We start from the raw sequence: 20,819 nt of genomic DNA, 5'->3' as shown, positions 1-20,819 counted from the left end.
TGAAATCCAACTTTTCTGTTTTTTTCTTTTGTTTTTGTTGTTATATTTAAGAATTCTTTGTCTATCTGAAGGTGATAAAGATTTATCTTATATTTTCTTCTATGAGTTATGTAGTCTTAGCTCTTACTGAGTTATGTTCCATTATGAGTTAATTTTGTATACAGTATGAAGTAGAAGTCCAGCTTTATTCTTTTGCATGTGGATATCCAGTTGTCCCAGCACTATTTGTTGTAAAGACTGTCTTTTCCCCCATTTAATTGTCTCGGCATTCTTGTTGAAAAATCAATTGATCAGAAATTGTCTATGAACTTTAAATTCCATTCCATCACTCCATATATCTGTCCTTCATGCCGGTACCACACAGTCTTGGTTACTACAGCTTTTGTAGGAAATTCTGAAATAGGAAAAGTTGAGAATCCTCTAGCTTTGTTCTTTTTCATGATTGTTTGGCTCTTCTGGGTCCTTTGAGTTTCCATGTGAATTTTAGGATCAGCTTGTTAATTTCTCCAAAAGGGACCAATTGGGATTTTGGTAAGGATTGTATTGAATCTATAGATCAACTTGGAGGATATTATCATCTTAACAGTGTTGTTTCCAAGCCATGAACATGGATGTCTGCATTCATTTAGGTCTTTAAAAATTTTTTTTGTCTTCTAATTTTAGAGTGTAAGTTTTATGCTATATTGCCTTTTTAAAAATTAAGTAATGACTTGTTATTTGTATAAAAAGAGAGATGTTGGGCGCCTGGGTGCTCAGTTGGTTGGGCGCCTGGGTGCTCAGTTGGTTGAGCGCCTGCCTTCAGCTCAGGTTGTGATCGCGGGGTCCTGGGATCAAGTCCCATGTCGGTCCCCTTGCTCCATGGGGATCTCACTTCTCCCTCTGCCTGTTGCTTCCCCTGCTTGTGCATGTGCGCTTTCTCTCTGACAAATAAATAAATAAAATATTTTTAAAAAAGATGTTCATTAAAAAAAATTGTAACAGTACAGAAACATTCAAATCACCTTGAGTTCCTACTACCAAGAAGTAAATAATTATCACTTGGTTAATATTGCAGCTAGACATCATAGAGCTACATAGACAGAAATAAGGGTGTAGGGGGAGAGAAATTATGTGTCCTATTTCTTCAGTTACTTTGGTTAAACTTCCGTTTTGAGATAATCGTAGATTCATATGAAGCTGTAAAAAGTAATGTAGAGATCCTTTGTTTTCTTTACCCAGTTTCCTTCAATGCTAACATACTGCCAAACTATAGTACAATCCATTGTAGTACTGCACAGTCTGCTGCATCCGTATTGACATCCATACGGTCCACTGACACTCAGATTTCCCCAGTTTTACTTTTACTTACTGATGTGTACGCATGCATGTGTTTAGTTCCATGCAATTTTACCACATTTGGTTTCCTGTACACGCCACCACTGTCAAGGTACAGACAGTTCTATTCCCACAAGTATTCCTTGTTTCAGCCTTTTGTAACCATGCCATCTTCCTCCCAGCCCCACCTCCTGCTTTCCCCCACCCCATCCTTAACCCCTGCTAACCATTGATCTGTTTTCCATTTCTATAATTTTATCATTAAAAAATACTACATAAGGGGCGCCTGGGTGGCTCAGTGGGTTAAAGCCTCTGCCTTCGGCTCAGGTCATGATCCCCGGGTCCTGGGATCGAGCCCCATATCGGGCTCTCTGCTCTGCAGGGAGCCTGCTTTCTCCTCTCTCTGCCTGCCTCTCTGCCTATCTGTGATCTCTGTCTGTCAAATAAATAAATAAAATGTTAAAAAAAAAAATACTACAGAAGTGCTATATAAATGCACCCCCCCACACACACTTAAATTCCCGGGACATTCATCTAAGGTTTTGCATGTATCAGTAGTTCATTTATTTCTCTCACTGAGTTATTTCCATGGTATGGAGGAATCATAGTATAGTCATTCATTGAAGGACATCTGTGTTGTTCCCCATTTTTTGCTACTACAAATAAAGCTGCTGTGAACATTTGTGTATAGATTTTTATGTAAACATAAGTTTTCATTTCTCTGGGATAAATGCCCAAGAGTGCATTTGCTGGGTCGTATGATAATTACATGTTAAATTTTATAAGAAACTGCCAAAATTTTCCAGAGTGGCTATTTTAAAAAATAAGTATAAATAATTTTAAAATACATTTAAAAAAGTGAGCCTAACAAATACAGGAAAGACACATTAACACAAACAGTTGAAATGGAACATGTCCAGCCCCTCAGAAGCTGCTGGGTATCTTATCCTTCTTCCATCATAATGTACTCCTTCCTCCACAGAGGTAACTGTTACCATTGACATTTATGATAATCCTTTTATTTTTCTTTCATAATTAGCATTTAAATCTTCATTCCTTTGCAATATATTTTACTTCATTTTTTATTGTTAAAAAGAATCATACAAAACGCACTCTTTTTTGCATTGCTTTTTATTTTTTTAATTTTTAATTTTTTTATTTTTTTTAAAGAATTTATTTATTTATTTGACAGAGATATCACAAGCAGACAGAGAGGCAGGCAGAGAGAGAGAGAGGGAAGCAGGCTCACTGCTGAGCAGAGAGCCCAATGCGGGACTTGATCCCAGGACCCTGAGATCATGACCTGAGCCGAAGGCAGCGGCTTAACCCACTGAGCCACCCAGGCGCCCTTTGCATTGCTTTTTAACTGAACACTTTTCTAGGACTGATTAATGTTGTATATAGCAGTAGCTTATTAAATTTTTTTCTGTATTCCAAAGTGTGTATTTAACATAGTTTATCCATTTTTACTGTTGGTGGGTATTTGAGGTGTTTATAATTTGTGGCTCATTACCAGTGTTGCTATCACATTTTTGTACAATTGCCCCAGTCATAGATTTTTAAAAGGCATATTCCTAACTGTGGGCTTTGGTTATAGGATGTATTTTTTCTTCTAGTTGGTAATGCCAAACTGTTTTGTTTTGTTTTGTTTTTTTAAGATTTTATTTATTTATTTGACCAGAGATCAGGGGTGGGGAGCAGGCTCCCCGCTGAGCAGAGAGCCTGATATAGGGCTCTATCCCAGGACCGTGGGATCATGACCTGAGCCAAAGGCAGAGGCTTTAACCCACTGAGCCACCCAGGCGCCCCTCCCAAACTGTTTTTCAAAGGAGTTATACCAGTTTGTATTTCCATCAGCACTGAGTTTTTTTTTGTTTCAGCTCTTCTTCATTTAGTATAGTCCAATTATTATTTTTAAGGTTAACTGTTAAAAGTGGATGTGTAGTGATTCCTCATTGTAGTTTGATTTGACATTCCCCTGATTTCTAATAAAGTTGAGTCCTTTTCATTATTGTCCATTTTTATTTCCTGTTTTATGAAATGTTTGTTGAGATCTCTTACCTATTTTTTATTGGGTTGACTTTTTCTTTTTGAGTTATAGTTCTTTATAAATTATGGGTGTAGCCCTTAGTTATATGGTTACAAGTGTCTTTTATTCTGTGACTCACCTTTCATTCTCTTAAAGGTGACTTTGATGAACAGAAGATACTATCTTTAGTACATTCCATTTTATTAGTCTTTTATGATTTTGAGGGTCTTGTGTCCCATTGCAGTGCCCAAGACCATAAAGACCAAGACCATAAACCTTCCAGAAGGTTTTTTTGTATTGTCTTTTACATTTTGATCTGCAGTCTACCTGGAATTGGTTTTTCTGTATGGTGTGAGATAGGAGTCAAATTTTATTTTTCCTCAATATTGATGATTATCGTGTACATTTTAGACAACTATCTTTTTCTCACAGTTATGCATTGCCACCTTTGTCATAGGTATTTATTGAAGCCGAGGTCTGTTTTTAGATTCCCCTATCTGTTCCATTAGTTGATTCATTTATCCTTGTGCTGTACCAAACAACTTTCTTACTGTAACTTGTACTAAGTCTTGATATCTGGGACAGGAAGCCCCTTGCCATCCTGTTCTTTAGGAGTATCTTGGTTATTTTTGGCCTCTCAGCATTTCTGTGTAAATTTTAGAATCATTTTATCTTCCATAAGCACTAGACTGGTTTACTTTTTATTGGAATTGTATTGTTCTGTATAGCGACTTAGGAAAAATTGACATCTTTTATTGACTTTTGCAATATATGAACATTTGTGAGGTCTTTAAATTTTTTTTTTTAAGATTTATTTATTTATTTATTTTAGAGAGAGAATGCAGTGGGGAGTGACATAGGGGGAGTGAAAGAGAATCTCAAGCAGGCTCACTAATGAGCACAGAGCCCAACATGGGCTTAATCTCAGGACTCAGATCATGACCTGAACTTAAACCAAAAGTCAGACAGTCAGCCGACTGAGCCACCACCCAGGTGCCCTTGTGAGGTCTTTAATTTTTCTCAGTAAAGTTTATATTTTTTTCTTTGGATATCTTATACACTTTTATCATTTCTAGATACTTGATATTTTTGACACTAAAGTACCTCTTTTAAAAGATTGTCATCACGGGGCGCCTGGGTGGCTCAGTGGATTAGGCCGCTGCCTTCGGCTCAGGTCATGATCTCAGGGTCCTGGGATCGAGCCCCGCATCGGGCTCTCTGCTCCACGGGGGGCCTGCTTCCTCCTCTCTCTCTGCCTGCCTCTCTGCCTGCTTGTGATCTCTCTCTCCGTCAAATAAATAAATAAAATCTTTAAAAAAAAAAAAAAAAGATTGTCATCACTTTGTTTCTGGAATATAGAAACAATTGACTTTTAATATTGACCTTGTGCTCTTCAACCTTCTTCAACTGCCTTATTCATTCTAATAGTTTATCTACAAATTTTTATTAGTTTATAAATTTTAAAAAATTTCATACCTATGTAGTCATAAAATCTGCAAATAAAACCTCAGTTTTGTGTCTTTCTTTCCAAATACTATACCTTTCATTTCTTTTTCTTGCATTATTGTACTAGTTGGGGATATTAATAGGGTCATGTCTGTTTAACATTTCATCTTTATGTTTGCTGTAGGTTCTAGTTAGTTGGTTGTTTTGCATAGGCAGTCCTCATCAGATTAGGGAAATTCCTGTTTCTTCCTAATTTGCTAAGCATGCCAATGAATGAATGAATGAATAATGAATTTTATCACATATTTTTTCTGTCTCAAGATCTGTTGATATTATAAAATTTACTTACGTGGAAAGTTATGTTGATTTTTTAAATTGCTAATCAAACTTCCATTTCTGGAATAACTAACTTGGCTTTGACTTGTAATACTTTTAATATTGCTAGATTCAGTTTGCTTATCTTTTGTTTCATATTTTTACATTTATGTTCATGAATTTACTTGGCCCATAATTTTCCTTTCTCCTAATGTTTTTATCAAGTTTTGGTATCGAGGTTACATTATACTCATAAAATGAGTTGGGGAAGTGATCCTTTTCTTGTTACGAAGATGATTTTTTTAAGACTGGGTATATTTCTTCCTTAAATAATTAGCAAAATTCACTGATTAGTCTAACTAGAAATGTAATTTTCTTTGTGGGCAGTTTTTAAGTTATGGAGTTGGGGAGCAAATCTGTATAGCATTTCTACACATTTTGTGACAGCTTTTATCTCAGACTATCCTTTTAAGAATGTTTATATAACAAAAAGCCTTGAAATACAGAAATAGGGTCTTTCTACAGGGCAAAGTTTTGTTAGGTTTGCTGGCAGCCTCCATATGAGATCGGTAGTTTTCTAAGCTTGGGGTTCTTCAACTGTGACACATACCCTCTGTGTACATACTATCTACCTGAGCCTCTTTTAGGTTGCTGCCATGGGCAGATAGCGGAGGCAAAAGAAACTGGATACAAATGTAAAAATCATGCTGTCTGTTTTGTGGTGAATAATGAAATCCTTTTCCCCTGGCCTAGGAGTCTCCTATCTTCTGCAGGTATCTATGAAATTGTGGTAGGATAACTTGTTAGTTTTCGAGTAACTTGGGTAAAATGTCAGACCCTTCTCCGTTGTTGACAGGAAGTCGATTTATTTATAGGGCTGTTTGAATTTTCTCTATCTTCTTGTGTCATTTTGGTGAATTTTGACTTTCTTCATTTTACCTAAACTGTCAAATTTATTAGAATGAATTTCCACTTGTTTTCTTTTAAAATGCCCATAAAATTCATAATAATGCCTTTGTTCTTCATTCCTGATACTGGTCATTTGTGTTTTTGCAGAGTGTAGAATGCTAGGCTGATAGATACTTTCCTTCAACTCATTGAAGATAGTCACAGCCTTCAGTTGTTTTTGTCGGAGAATTCTGCTTAGTTTGTTGCTTCTTTTAAAGTAATCTTTTTATTCTCTGTGGCTACTTGAAATTTTTCTCTTTATATTTCATTTCTACAGTGTTAATATGATATGTAAGTGGAGATTTCTTTTTACATAAGCTGCCTGGGATTCATTGAGCCTCTTGTATCTGTTGATTGCTCTTTTGTGAAGTTGAAAAATTTCAGACTTCATCCCTTTAAATGTTGCCTCTGTTCCATTTCTTTTTTTCCCCTCCTTCTAAGACTCTGATTAAACTACATGTTTTAAATAGATGCTCAGCCATTTCACTCTACCTTTTATATCTCTTTTCTGATTTTTCTAGCTTCTTTTCATGCTGTGTTGTGCTATGCTATATTTCAGCTCACTGAAGTTTTCTTCTGTTGTGTCTAATCTCAACCAGTGAAGTTTAAATGTTACTGTATTTGTTATTTCTAGATGTCCTATTTGGTTCTTGTTGAATCTATGAGAATTTTCCTGATGTACACAAGGAGGAGTTTTTGGCAGTCATCTTCAGAGACAGTCTACTACAGCCACATTTAAACCACGTTCAAGGCTTGACATTTTTCTGGTAGGATAGCCAGAGGATTGAAACCAGTTTGATCGTTAGGGTGACCATGTAACGAGCCATCCAACTGGAACATTTTTGAGAGGTAAAAAGAAGTGTTATAATCCAGACTGTCTTGGGAAATCTAGGACCTGTGGTCATCTCAGTTACGATTTATTGTGGACTTTTCGATGTCCTCTTCACTCACCTTGAGAGTACAGTCCTTTGGGATGTTAATTTTTTATGGTAAGAGACTCCTCTTAGGCTTTCCACCTTGTGCAGGATTTTGAGTTCTGTTTATTTCTGCCACTGCTTTCTTTGGGAGATTGTCTAAACAGGGTGTCTCATTTTCTCTGGATTGATGCATGACCTCACAGATTTTTTGTTTTCCCTGTATTTGGAGATTGGTGATTACTTATTGTCTTGTAGTCTTTTTGATAGTTTTAAGATTTTATTCAGCTTTTACAGTTTTCTGTGGGAGCTTTGATCTAAGTAACTTAGGCCACCATTATAGGGAATAAATACAAGTGTGGTTAATTTACTTCAATTAACAGAAGAAAGAAAATGGAAAGAATTGTTTAGTGTCAAATAAATGCTTCTTTTCCACAAAAAAATATGAGTTCCCATGAGCTGCCTCTTAGTTGTGGAATGAGGTTGTGGGTGTGAGGGGGGAGCAATTAAGGTTTCAAGTCATTATGTTTGTTTTTTTAACTCCAGGTTCCACTTTTTGATTAACTTGTTAATTCCTTTTATGAAAAATTAGGACATTATTTTCCCTCAAAATGTAATTTCTCAATTTTTATGAGTTACATTTTCACTTTATTGAGGCTTTAAAGGTTAACATTCTGTTCCACAGCTAATTCCCCTGCTGTTTAACCTTAGTGTTAGCTGTAAATAGATTTTGTGCTTTTTTTTCTAGTTTTCTGATCATGCCATTTTATTCCTGAATTATTTATATTTATGTGTCTGTATATTGTCTAGATTTCCCATTAGATCCTAATTTACTTTTTAAAAGGTTTCATGCATGACTTTTTAAAAATACAGTTTTTCTTTTCAGTTTCATTGTAGAATTTTTGTCTCCATTTTAGACTCAAGATTTTATGTCTTTTTTAGATATATAGTTATAATTTTTTATATAGAAGATAGATTATATATGTTTTATTCTTCAAGGAGTTCTAGGCAATTAATGAATGTTTACTTTTAAGCTAATTAAACACTTTGGTAGAAGAATTGATTTACTTATTGGACCATATTTTTCTCTCCTTGTTTCTTATCTTTATTTCCTCTGATGTTGAAATACAATTCTTAACAAGTACATTTTATCTTAATTATAAGCTCTGATTTAATTTGGTCAGTATGGCTTATATCATGTGAAAAATGATTATTTGGGTTTTTTTTTTTAAGATTTTTATTTTATCATTTATTTGACAGACAGAGATCACAAGTAGGCAGAGAGGCAGGCAGAGAGAGAGGAAGGGAAGCAGGCTCCCTGCCGAGCAGAGAGTCCGATGTGGGGCTCGATCCCAGGACCCTGAGATCATGACCTGAGCCGAAGGCAGAGGCTTAACCCACTGAGCCACTCAGGTGCCCCCATTTTGGGTTTTTTTAGTTTTGTGTATTTGTAGTGAAATGGATTGAATTGTTATTTCTGTGTATTTATATAGTTGAGGCCTCTTAATTTAATGTACTGCTTTAATAAATTTTTATACAATAAAATTATTCAGTGATTTTTTCACATACATCTTAATATTTTCTTTAGAGGGATATAGTGATGTGGAAAGCATGACTTTTTCTTTAAAAATATTTTTTCGTTTTGGTAGATTGTCAGTCTCTTTAGTGGTCCTTGCCATATGTTGTCATCAAAAAACAAAAGAGATGTGACATCAGTTCTTTATATACCTCATTCCCTTTTTGCTAGCTGCCTCAAAAAGGAAAGGGTCACACATTTCAATTAATGACAGCTTGGAATTTATTTTCTTATTAATGGTTTTAAGGAGCGTTGTTATGATTTCTTAACAATAAGAAATCAGGATAAAAACTTGGTCCAGAGAGGTTTTTTGGGGAATCTTGGAATGAATAGCCAAGAGTGTTTTAAATATATCAATTATTTACATATATAAACATTTCTTTCGTCTGTTCTTTTTAAAAATATTTTATTTATTATAGAGAGAGAGTGCGCACACGCACAAGTGGGGGTGGGAGACAGAGAAAGAAGCTGAGCAGGAAGCCCAATGTGAGGCTTGATCCCAGGATCCTGGGATCATGACCAGAGTTGAAGGCAGATGCTGAACTACCAGAGCTACCTAGGTGCCCCTCTACTGTTCTTAAAAAACTTTCAGGTGAGTTGAAAATCTTCCTCTGAATCACATTTACATTATAAGTTTGTTTGGTGAATACTCTTTTCCATAGACTCAGGAAAAAAAAATTTTTCTACTTTTCAAAGCTAGGTGGAGAATTTAGACTGACAATGATATGTTGTACTAATTGAGAGTGGTTTCTGGAAATGAATGCTGAATTAAAACCCTCTTCAGTCTCTCATTAGAAGAGACGCCTGGGTGGCTCAGTCAGTTAAGCGTCTGCCTTCGGCTCAGGTCATGATCTCTGGCTCCTGGGATTGAGTCCCACATTGGGCTCCTTGCTCAGTGGGGACCCCACTTCTCCCTCTGCCTGCCCCTGCCACTCCCCCTGCTTGTGCTCTCTCTCTCTCTCTCTGTCTGATAAATAAATAAAATTTTTATCTGATTTTTTTTTAAGATTTTATTTATTTATTTGACACAGAGAGATCACAAGTAGGCAGAGAGGCAGGCAGAGAGAGTGAGAGGGAAGCAGGCTCCCTGCCCAGCAGAGAGCCCAATGCGGGACTCGATCCCAGGACCCTGAGATCATGACCTGAGCCAAAGGCAGCGGCTTAAACCACTGAGCCACCCAGGCGCCCCAATAAATAAAATTTTTAGAAAGAAAATCTCTCAGTAGGAGCTCTGAAACCTTAGACATACTTGGCCAAACTTCAGTTTGTACATCAGACACAGCAATGAGAATAATGCCTGGCACAAGCTAATGCTTAATAAACATTAGTGTCTTTTTATTCTTCTTTATTTTATTCTTTTATTTTTATATTTATTATTACTATTTTTCATTTCTAATATGAGCTAGGAATTTGAATAGAGATGAACAGTAGACTTAAAGGTGAGAGTCTTAGGCTACAGAGACAGTTTTAAATAAATGTCCACTGTAAACATATTTTTAAAATAAGGGTCTAAGAAAGTGAATTGCTATGGTAATTAAATTACAGTTTAACTTAAAATAAAATTTTAAAGATATCTATCATTAATATGAAACCAAGCAGAAGATATTATTAATAACAGCTTTAGTTAGGTGTGTGTTCAATTCAGAAAGATTGACCAACCAATGCCATTGGTCCTATTCCTCTCTTTGATTTTATAAAAGTTTGGTAGGAGCTATGTTAGCAGGCATTTTCCTTGAATGCTTTAGAATAAGAACATTTCTCAATATGTCCTCATCTTCTTTGGTTATATTTAGTACATATAAGTGACCAGAAGCTAAGAGATGCCCAGGTTCCAAGGCAGTAGTTGGAACTGTTTAACTCTTATTAATCTTAGTTGATATCTTTTGCTTATTAGCCAATTTTCAAAATACTTTTTCTTTCCAGTGGACTCCTAACATATATATTCTCATGTTTAAAACTTCTAAGTATTTATTAGTAATTTGTCTCTCAGATAGCTATGTAAAATAAGGTATTAAGCAACAATAACTTCATATTTTATCTTTTAAAGCTGTATAGTACAAAACACTACATATTTAGAATTAAATATAAAATAAAATTACTAATATGTGGATGCGTGAATGTTGCTCTTAAAAGAGCAAAAGATTTGTGTTTTATAATCTGGGGGAAGAAAAACAAAACTCACCACTATTGACCTTTGGGTCACTTTTTATCTGATTTATTTTTTTTAGAAAAAGTATGTGAGCTTTAACATTAGTGCTCCAGTATTTTCATTGTAAAAAAAAGGCAGCAGTTGCTCTTCTTGATCCTTCTGTTGACATATTCTTGGGGAAAGTGTCTAATGGTTTGAATAGTTTACCACAAGCTTATTAATTTGGAATATTGAAGATAAGAATACTAGCTACGTAGAAAACAAATGGCTGCCCTGCTGGTTAAAGCCTCAGACCCCTCTCTGTGTGGAAATAGCTCCTTATGTAACTCTTCATTCATGTCTTGCTGTTCCTAAGAAATTGGCCGTGTCTGTCTGCCAGCTTCCACCAGTTCAGTTTTTCGGACTATGTTTCTCCTTCCCAGGTTGTTGTTTTTTGTTTTTTTAAGATTTTATTTTTTTGACAGAGAGAGACCACAAGTAGGCAGAGCAGCAGGCGGGGGGGGGGGGGGGGGGGGACGGAGCAGGCTCCCCACTGAGCAGAGAGCCTGATAGGGGGCTCGATCTCAAGACCCTGAGATCATGACCTGAGCCAAAGGCAGAGGCTTAACCCACTGAGCCACCCAGGCGCCCCTCTCCTTCCCAGTTTTCTTACTTCACTTCCTCTCAGTACTCTAAAACAGAGCATGTGAGATGCTTTTTGATCCTAAGTATTTACTTTATTTTTTTTTAAGATTTTACTTGTCAGAGAGAGAGCACAAGCAAGAGGAATGGGAGGCAGAGGGAGAAACAGGCCCCCTGCTGAGCAAAGAGCCTGATGCAGGGCTAGATCCCAGCACCCTGGGATCATGACCTGAGCCTTAGGCAGCCACTTAACTGACTGAGCCACCCAGGTGTCCCAATCCCAAGTATTTTTTTTTAAATTGTTTGATACTTCTAGGAAGGAGAAGAGAATTATGTTTTTCTCTATCCATCCTCTTACTCCTCTACCCCCTAAGTAGGGATAAAGGGTATAGTACAAACGTTGACTGTATCTCAGAAATTTGTGAAGTTGTTCCTTCAGTACTTTATATAAATACACTCTCCACCCCACCAAACTCCTCTCTCCCAGTTGCTTAAAGATATTCTACTTTTTCTTAGATGTTCCCATGGAAGAATTTTTAGTTCATTTTTAGCAATCAGTTTGGTGGTTATTCCCAGGGAGCTAGCTATTATTCTGGATTATTCAATAATTATTCTGTACCTGAATGAGAAAAATCTCCTTGGCTCATAGAGGTTTCTTTCCTGGTTAGACTTAATCTCTGATCTATCGGTCACACCCTTTCCTTTCTGTGATTGTGGCTCAGCATGTCTCAGAAATGGATTCTATCTTGGTTTTTTCTTACATCAAACTCACCAGACTGGGGCGCCTGGGTGGCTCAGGAGGTTAAGCCTCTGCCTTCAGCTCAGGTCATGATCTCAGGGTCCTGGGATCGAGCCCCAAATCGGGTTCTCTGCTCAGCGGGGAGCCTGCTCCCCTCCCCTTTCTCTGCCTGACTCTCTGCTTACTTGTGATCTCTCTGTCTGTCAAATAAATAAATAAAATTTTAAAAACAACAACAACAACAAAAAACTCACCAGACTGGCACTGGCTAAATTCCCTTTTGGTTAACTTCAGCATCTTTTGGTATCTTACGCCAAGTCTTGGCCCAGTCTAATAAGGGGAGTTGCTAACCATTCTTCAACATTATCTTGACCATTTGCAAGGCTGCATTGTAACAGGTAAACATATATATATCATAAATGCCTGCGATTGTATATATTGGTTCTGTTGTTTTATAAATTAATCACCTGTGGGTTTTAAGATTCTTTTGTTTGATGTTTCTCTCCAGTAATCACCCAACCCTTACTAATAATTATTCCTGCACATAGCTATATATAGTCTTACCTTTTTCTTTCTATAGGGGAGTCTATAAAAACATACATGGATATGGGGCGCCTGGGTGGCTTAGTTGGTTAATGTCTGACTCTTGATTTCAGCCCAGGTCATGATCTCAGGGTCATGAGATTGAACCCCATGTGGGCCTCTATGCTCCGTGGGGAGTCTGCTTGAGATTCTCTCTCCCTCTGCCCCATCCTGTTAATAGGTACATGCACGCGGGCTCTCTATCTCTCTCAAATAAATAAATCTTATATATATATATATATACACACACACACACACACACACACACATACACACACACACACACATACATGCATACATATTCACACAGAAAAAATACATAAAAATCAAAGTAGTTCTTTAGGGGGTGTCGGAGTGGCTCACTTGGGTAAGCATCCAACGCGTAATCTCAGTTTAGGTCTTAATCTCAGGGTTGTGAGTTTTAGCCCCTCGTTGGGCTCTGCACTGGGTGTGGAGCCTATTTAAAAGAAAAAAAGAGGGGCACCTGGGTGGCTCAGTGGGTTAAAGCTTCTGCCTTCAGCTCAGGTCATGATCTCAGGGTCCTGGGATCGAGCCCCGCATCGGGCTCTCTGCTCAGCAGGGAGCCTGCCTCCCTCTCTCTCTGCCTGCCTCTCTGCCTACTTGTGACAGAATAAAAATCTTTAAAAAAAAATAAAAATAAAAGAAAAAAAAAGAATTGTTAGGATATAAGATCGTAGGTATCTGCATTCGTATTATTTTTAATATTTTTTTAAAGAAATAAGTAGTGGGGCACCTGGCTGGCTCAGTCAGAATAGCATGTGACTCTTGCTCTTAGGGTTGTAAGTTTGAGCTCCACATTGAATGTAGAGATTACTTAAAAATAAGAAGGGGCACCTGGGTGGCTCAGTGGGTTAAGCTGCTGCTTCGTCTCAGGTCATGATCTCAGGGTCCTGGGATCGAGTCCCGTGTCGGGCTCTCTGCTCAGCAGGGAGCCTGCTTCCTTCTCTCTCTCTCTCTCTGCCTGCCTCTCTGCCTACTTGTGATCTCTCTCTCTCTCTGTCAAATAAATAAATAAAATCTTTAAAAAAAAAATAAGAAATTTTGAAAAATTTTTAAAAAGTTCATCAAATGAGGGGCGCCTGGGTGGCTCAGTGGATTAAGCCGCTGCCTTCGGCTCGGGTCATGATCTCAGGGTCCTGGGATCGAGCCCCGCATCGGGCTCTCTGCTCTGCAGGGAGTCTGCTTCCTCCTCTCTCTCTGCCTGCCTCTCTACCTACTTGTGACTTCTCTCTCTGTCAAATAAATAAATAAAATCTTTAAAAAAAAAAAAAGTTCAGCAAATGATATGCCTAAAATAAATGCTAAATGGTCTAGTTTTTTGTGCAGCTGCATAAAAGTCAGGTAATTAACTTCAAGGAACTACTGATATTAAAGTTAGAATCATTCAATACTTCTTAATCTTAAAAATTGGTTATAAACATCTTGTTATTAAAAAAATCTGTTGTAACAAGGCAAAATCAGTGGAGTGAAATTAGGAAGAAATCAGACTTGTTCAATTTTACACTTTAATGATATAGAAAATATGTCTAAGCATCTTAGAGGACAAATCAAAATTACTTTTTAAAAAGTTGGGCCTATCTTCAAAAAGGTATTTTCCAAAGTTAACTAGATTTTAAAAAACAAAAAAACAACTAACTGTTTGCTTTTAAATGTGCCTAAATACTCTGGAATCTTGGGTTTGGAAAAACCTGTGTGCTCTTACGTTAACAGTTACATTTTATGATAGGGAACAGTTTTTTTTTAAAACCTATAATAAAGAAGTACATTATAATTGCCTCACTCTTTCATGTCCAATTCAGTATTTTTTCTGAAATAATCAGTGATCTAAATAAAGATAGAGGTTCCACATTTTATATATAGTATCCCTAACATTGTACTTTTTTTTGCACTTTTGGAAATTTTTAATTAAGCGAAGGTTATTTGTAGCATATGAGATTTATAGCAGCTTATGAGATTTATATCAGTGATTTTGGTTTGATAGAAATTCTTGAACCGTTTATTTTGGTCAAGAAGTAGGAACACAGTCAACTCTTCATAAATTATTTTAGGTAAATTTAAAATTTCATCTTAGTTGTTTCCCTCTGCCCTGCATACTTTCCTTTATCATCACTCCCTCGGTGATATCTAAGTTGTATGCTGTTTTGTCCATATTACAACTCTGTTTTATTAGCAAAGATAATTATGAGTCTGATGCTCTAATTTTAACCTTGACTGACATCATTGCAGTTTAAGACATTTAACCAGAATTTATTAGGTGGGGTATCTCTAAGATTGTGTTATCACATATATTACTGCTGACTGGTTTTATACTGCTGATGAAACAGCTGCAACGATTATTTTGTTCTTGTAGATTTTATACATGAAGATAGAATATAAAAAGTCCCAGGAAACTCATCATATGCATTTTTAATACAAATGAAAACTGTGTTGGCCTATAGCAATTTAAAGTATTTTCTTATATTTATAGTATTCATCAAAGTATTAAGCATGCATTTGTTAAAAGTTCTGCATTCTGTTCATGTCTAAGTTGAAAGCCTAATTAATGTAAATTTGAGTTTTTGTGCATGGTATTCATGATTATGTCATGAAGGTATCTTTATACTGGATAAGATAATAATCAGTGGTTATTGAAAGTCTATAGTGTGTGAGGCACTTTACATAAATTTAGAATTTTATTTAGGTCTTATAAAAGGTCTGCCAGCTAATCATTATCTCCATTTTGTTATGGGTATGTTCAAGTTCAAAGAAGTTAAATCTTGCTTACATCATGTAAGCAAGTTAGTGGAGGTTAACTGAATTTGAATTCAGGTCTGACTCCAGTGCTCACGTGTGCTCTACTTTTTCTTCATAATATCTCCATTCTGTGGACGTACAAGTCCTAAAAAGTTAACCTCCTTTTCCTCAAGCTTGATACATGAAAATCTGGATTGATTAGTAGACAAATTTGGGATATCCTTTATTTTTTTTTTTTTGTTTTTTTTTTTTGTTTTTTTTTTTGGGATATCCTTTATTCTTGTGAGATGATTCATCTCATGTTCTTTAAATGACCCCGCATGACATTAAAAATATTATTTGCTTTCCCCTAGTTCAGTTTGTCACTCAACATTTTATGAGTACCTGCAATGTGAGATTTCATCAAGTGAGGCGAACCTGGGTTTTGGTACTGCGTATTCAGCACATACTTTATGAACACCAGGTTCTAAGTGTTAAGAGATGTAAGTGGCTGGCAAAAGCAGACATAGTTCCTGCTGGCTCTGGAGTTAGCATACCTGGGTTTCAAGTCTGGGGTTACACTTTTACCTCTTAATAACTGTATGATCTTAGGTTCCTTAGCCCTCATAAGTCTGTTTCTTCACTTGAGAGAAGGAAGGAATGATAGTACCTTTCTTAGGGTCATTGTGAAGATTAATTGAGATAATATATGTTCTTGTGTCGTATTAGGCATGTAATGAAACAATAAGCATTACCTTTTTTTTAAGCATTACCTTTTAATATCATCTTTAAAAGAGCAATTGAACTATAATGAAATTTCTTTAAAAAAATAACAAGCCTCATTAGTATTATTAGCTTCAGTCTGGGATTGGTAGTCATCTTTTACCTGCAGTCTCATTAAATGTTTCATTTGCTCTGCACACAGCCATATACATTTTAGAAATATACTACACTATCAGCTGTGTTTCATTTTTCATATTTTAAGGACACTACTAGAAGCATTGCAGGGGATAATTCCAAATGCAGGGGTATGTGTGTTTGGCTTGTGGCACGTAAACTATTTTTTGTTACTTTTCTTTTGAAAAAGAAGATAAAGAGTCACTTTGTGATTTATTCTGTGAAGCAATGAGAATTTCTGTGAGAAGAATTTAAGGAAGAAATTATTCATTGACTGCAAACAGAAATACAACATCACTCTTACGATTGGCATTTTGTATGATTTCTTGAGTCATTTTTAGTGGAAAATGTTTCTAAATATTTTAAGAAATAGGAAAACTGAAAATGAGATTTTCTGTATACTTAAACATAGTATTTATGCACTTGGATATGTAAATTCAAATGCAACTAACTGAATTTAAAAAGGTACACTTACAGAAAGTTGTCAGTGTCCTTCGATAACTAAATTGTTTTAGAATATTATGATCTATCAAGAATGTGATGATGTCGAACCATAAGAGACTATGGACTCTGAAAAACAACCTGAGGGTTTTGAAGGGCCAGGGGTGGGAGGTTGGGGGAACAGGTGGTGGGTAATAGGGAGGGCACGTTTTGCATGGAGCACTGGGTGTTGTGCAAAAACAATGAATACTGTTACGCTGAAAAAAAAAAAAAAATGGAAAAAAAAGAAAAGAATGTGACGATGTGTTAAATGCATCCAGTTACGATTTCTTTTGGAAACATACGTTAAAATGAATGACAGATTTCTTTAAGTAGTGGTTTTTATCGGTAATAATTTGTTACGACAGTTAAATTCTCTTTTTTGAATTCATGCAAAAACCTATACTACCTCTACCACTACCTCTAAGGTGATTTGTTTAGTGTTGTCTCCTGTAGAAAGATATATCAGGGCTGTTTTCATTATCTGTAATGAAATCTTGTTAGAGAAAATCTTGCTTTGACATTAAATCATTCTCATTTTTTCATTACCAAAGTCCAAATGCCAAGGAAAAGTCAACTAACAAGCTGGAGAAGTATGTAAACAGTTCAATTACAGGGAACTGTTTTAAAGTAGACTTTACTATATTTTACTATTTTCATAGTTTCTTTAAATCCTGATTAAGCCATGTTAAAGTACATAAGTACATAAGAGATAATTTGATGTTTTATTAGAAACTTTTATACATTTTATACTTTTATAGATTGTGTGGTTGATATGGAATTTTTTTTAAAGTGGATTTTTTAAGGAAATTTTTGGTATCATTTTAAAATATTTCCTTTAGTATGTGCAGCCAACTTTTCCATTACCTTTGATTTATTAAGTGGAAGTCAGAGTTCTGAGGATGCCTATTAGCTTTGCTGCTAATTTACTCTAAGTTTTTAATGTGTAAGCAAACTTTTGGCATATATGCTAATTTATATAACTCACGATTTTCAGCAGTCTTTTGTGGAAATTTATTAAAATTAAGATTTAGTTACCTGTTTTAATTGTTAAATTTTTAAAGGAGCAAATTTAAGGTATAATTTATTCTTAGAAGCTAAAGAAAATAAGAGGCATAGAAATTATTTAGCTGCTCTTTGGGAGGGAAAAATGCATTCACATTTAGAGCTAAGTTTCTGCATTATTTCATTGGGAAGCCATATATAAAACTTAATTAAAAACATAACTTTCCATTTAGCATAAGGTTAACAAAATTAACACAACTCAGTGAATTTGAGATTTAGCATCAAAATATGTATTGGAAAGAATAAAGTTCTTTCGTAAGAGTAATGTGTAATGATGCTCATTTAATATTTTTGAGCTTTAAAAATGAATAGATTCAAAGGATAGTTCTGAAAATGAACTCCTTTATTATTTTGATACCACATAAACTGTTAAGGCTAAGTTATCCATGCTCTATTGGAGCTCAGCCTGCAAAGAAATGAATTTGCCGATTTTTGTCATTTGCAACACCAGCCAGGGTTATTGTAACCTGTCAATTGACAACATCAATGCATAATACTATGTGAAATCATCAAGTGGTACTCTCTGTTTTGAAAGAGACACATTTAACTTTTTATTATAATTATTAATACAAGCAAAGAAGCTAGTAGTGCTTTTATATTTTTATTGGCATCACGCAGTTTTCTAGGAATGTTCAGCAATATGTCAATTCAGCTATAATTATAGCATGAAATACAGGAACTACAAATAAGCTTTTGGTGCCTGCCGTTAAAATTAAATCAGTAACTTTAATACCTTCTGACAGTTACATTTGGTTTCACTATAGCTCTGTCTTAGTACATCTGCACATCTCCTTTGCTCTCAGTAGTTAATTTTTACCAGTTCAGTTTCTTCGTAGTTTTGCAGAAAGGATTTTAAATCCTACAGCCCCTTAACATATTTTTATTACCATTTACTTAAAGGATAGATAATGTACATGCTTGTTCATTGTGCAAGTACCCAAAACATTCTCATTGAAAGCTTTAGAAGAAGTAAACAAATAGCAAAAGCATTCAGTCTTTATTTACAATGTATAGAACATCACTGTTTTCATTTTAAGTATAAGAGTCTGATCAGCAGGAACACCCTTGAGAAGGGCATCTTTAGCGATAGAATTTACATACCGTTAGCTCACAGTAATTGATTAGCAGCAGGGCTCTGAGTACGGAGCTGGCCCGGCACACGTTATTTGGGATGCCTTTGATGCTGTGGTTTTCCGAAGCTTGCTGGCTGCATGCTTGTTGCCTTTGTTCATGACACAGGTAATTACTTGATAAAATGAAGTGCATCGCTGTGAACAATTGACCCTTTGGAACAATCCAGGCTGGTCAACAGTCTAAAGCCACACTTTAAGGCCATCATTATAGCCTCAAACTTGAGAGTTTCCAGGGTACAGACAAAGGTGTTGTCTTCCTTTAGTACAAGTCGTGTGCCATTTTCAGACTTTATGAAGTATTTGAATTGAATGATATTTGATGATACTGAAAACTCCTCTGGAAATCCATCCAGCCGGCTTTTGGACACCAGAACAATGCGAGATTTGATTTTTGATATGAAATCAGGAGCATTACAGAAAATTCTCAGTCCTTGTGAGCGATCATGGTTATCTGTTATTTCCAAGAAAGTAGTCTCTCTGGGTGTTAGCTGTTCTTTTTCCCACCTGGATTTCACTTCCTCCGCCAATCCCTTGAGCTGAAAGAATTCTGCTTCTTGTGCAAGAAGTTGATTTTCTCGAAACCCTTCAGGCAGTAGAAGTTCTCCATTTCGTAGGAAGTTTAGGACATGTCTGAAGAGGAGTCCATCCCTGTCTATGAAATAGTGACCATCAGCATCAAACGGGCAGAGTATTTTTCCATTTACTATACCTTCAAGGAAAGTGTCTGGGTACTTGGTCAGTGTTTGTTTTTGAGTAATGTATAAATATCCACCAACGTTGAGGGTCATCAGTGTGGACTTGCAGTTCTGTCCTTGATCAGCATCTTCCAGGCTGTTGTGTTTGCCTTCATACTCCTTTTCTTTTTCTCTTCTGTTTATTTTACGCTCCATTTTTGAAAATTCTATTTCAGCCTGGTCTTCTTGGCTCTGAGATTTTTAAAAAAGAAACACTACCACACAAGCACGCCTTTATTCAGCCCCAGCCTGGTGATGGAATGGAAATGCTGGCAGCATCGCCTGCGCTGTCAGCTCGGTTTTGCAGTAGGTGGCGTATCAGCTATGTGTGCGGGAGCTTTCTGGAGTAAGACAGGGGAAAAAAAAAGATAATTTGCATTTAACTGTGTCGGGGAAGGAATTATTCTTTGAAATAATAAAAGTTACTCCAGATAAATTGAATGTCCTCTTAGCATTTAAGCAATTACAAAATGTTTAATTCTCCAGCTAAGTTTGAGTCTGTTTCCGTTTCTAAGTGTCTTTTAAGTTATGGCTCAATCAGGCAAGCTTAATATTGAATAATATTGTGAACTTCTGGAGCATAATGTGTTATTGAATTAGTATCATCTTTCAAAGTAAATCATAAATAGGAAACCTAAAGAGAAAGGGAGTAGATGTATAAAATCTTTTTTCCTAGAAAAAGTCACACATTTCACAGTGTGTAGTAATTTTAGAGACCCAAATGAGAATATTAAACCTGTTATTTGTGATACTGCACATGAATTTAATTGGATTTGCATGTGATTTCAATTTGGGGATTTTTAGTATGTGAGAAGAAATTTTCTTAAAGCCGTTTAACAGAAGGTTCTTTCTTTCTTTCTGTCTTTCTTTTTTTCCTTTTCTTTCCTTCAAGGAAAAACATCAAATATACAGGCTTTGCAGTAATCGTTTACATCTCTTTTTAGTTAAGATTTCCTGTGGAAAATTCATAAGCTTCTTTTGCCCTAAAGCTGCTCCAGTGCTGAACAAAGACTTGGGCTGCTATAGAAAATACTATTAAGTGTGTATGTGAGTGTGCGCATGTGTGTGTGTGTGCGCATTCACACACGTGTGTGTGTGTGTTTCAGAAGATAAAAGATTCAGAATACCTGCTATAAAATAGTGT

General features: G+C 35.9%; 2 protein-coding genes across 2 annotated transcripts in view; one reads left to right on the top strand and one right to left on the bottom strand.

Moving 5' to 3' along the window:
* The window catches only part of GTF2F2 (general transcription factor IIF subunit 2), a 160,781-nt gene that overhangs the window by 54,972 nt on the left and 84,990 nt on the right, over positions 1-20,819 (top strand). The gene's annotated exons all lie outside the window — the stretch shown is intronic.
* KCTD4 (potassium channel tetramerization domain containing 4) lies at positions 18,397-19,951 on the bottom strand. The gene has a single exon (XM_046028131.1). It carries the CDS (start codon positions 19,829-19,831, stop codon positions 19,052-19,054), a length of 780 nt encoding a protein of 259 aa, XP_045884087.1. The 5' UTR covers positions 19,832-19,951; the 3' UTR covers positions 18,397-19,051.

The sequence above is a fragment of the Meles meles genome, chromosome 14, assembly GCF_922984935.1.
Source record: "Meles meles chromosome 14, mMelMel3.1 paternal haplotype, whole genome shotgun sequence".
Classification (NCBI taxonomy): Eukaryota; Metazoa; Chordata; class Mammalia; order Carnivora; family Mustelidae; genus Meles; species Meles meles.
Note: the sequence above shows the minus strand (reverse complement) of the source record. Positions and strands in the feature narration are given on the sequence as shown.

Coding starts and splice junctions, on each gene's coding strand:
- KCTD4 (XM_046028131.1), bottom strand. CDS start 19,831: ATGGAGCGTAAAATAAACAGAAGAGAAAAAGAAAAGGAGTATGAAGGC.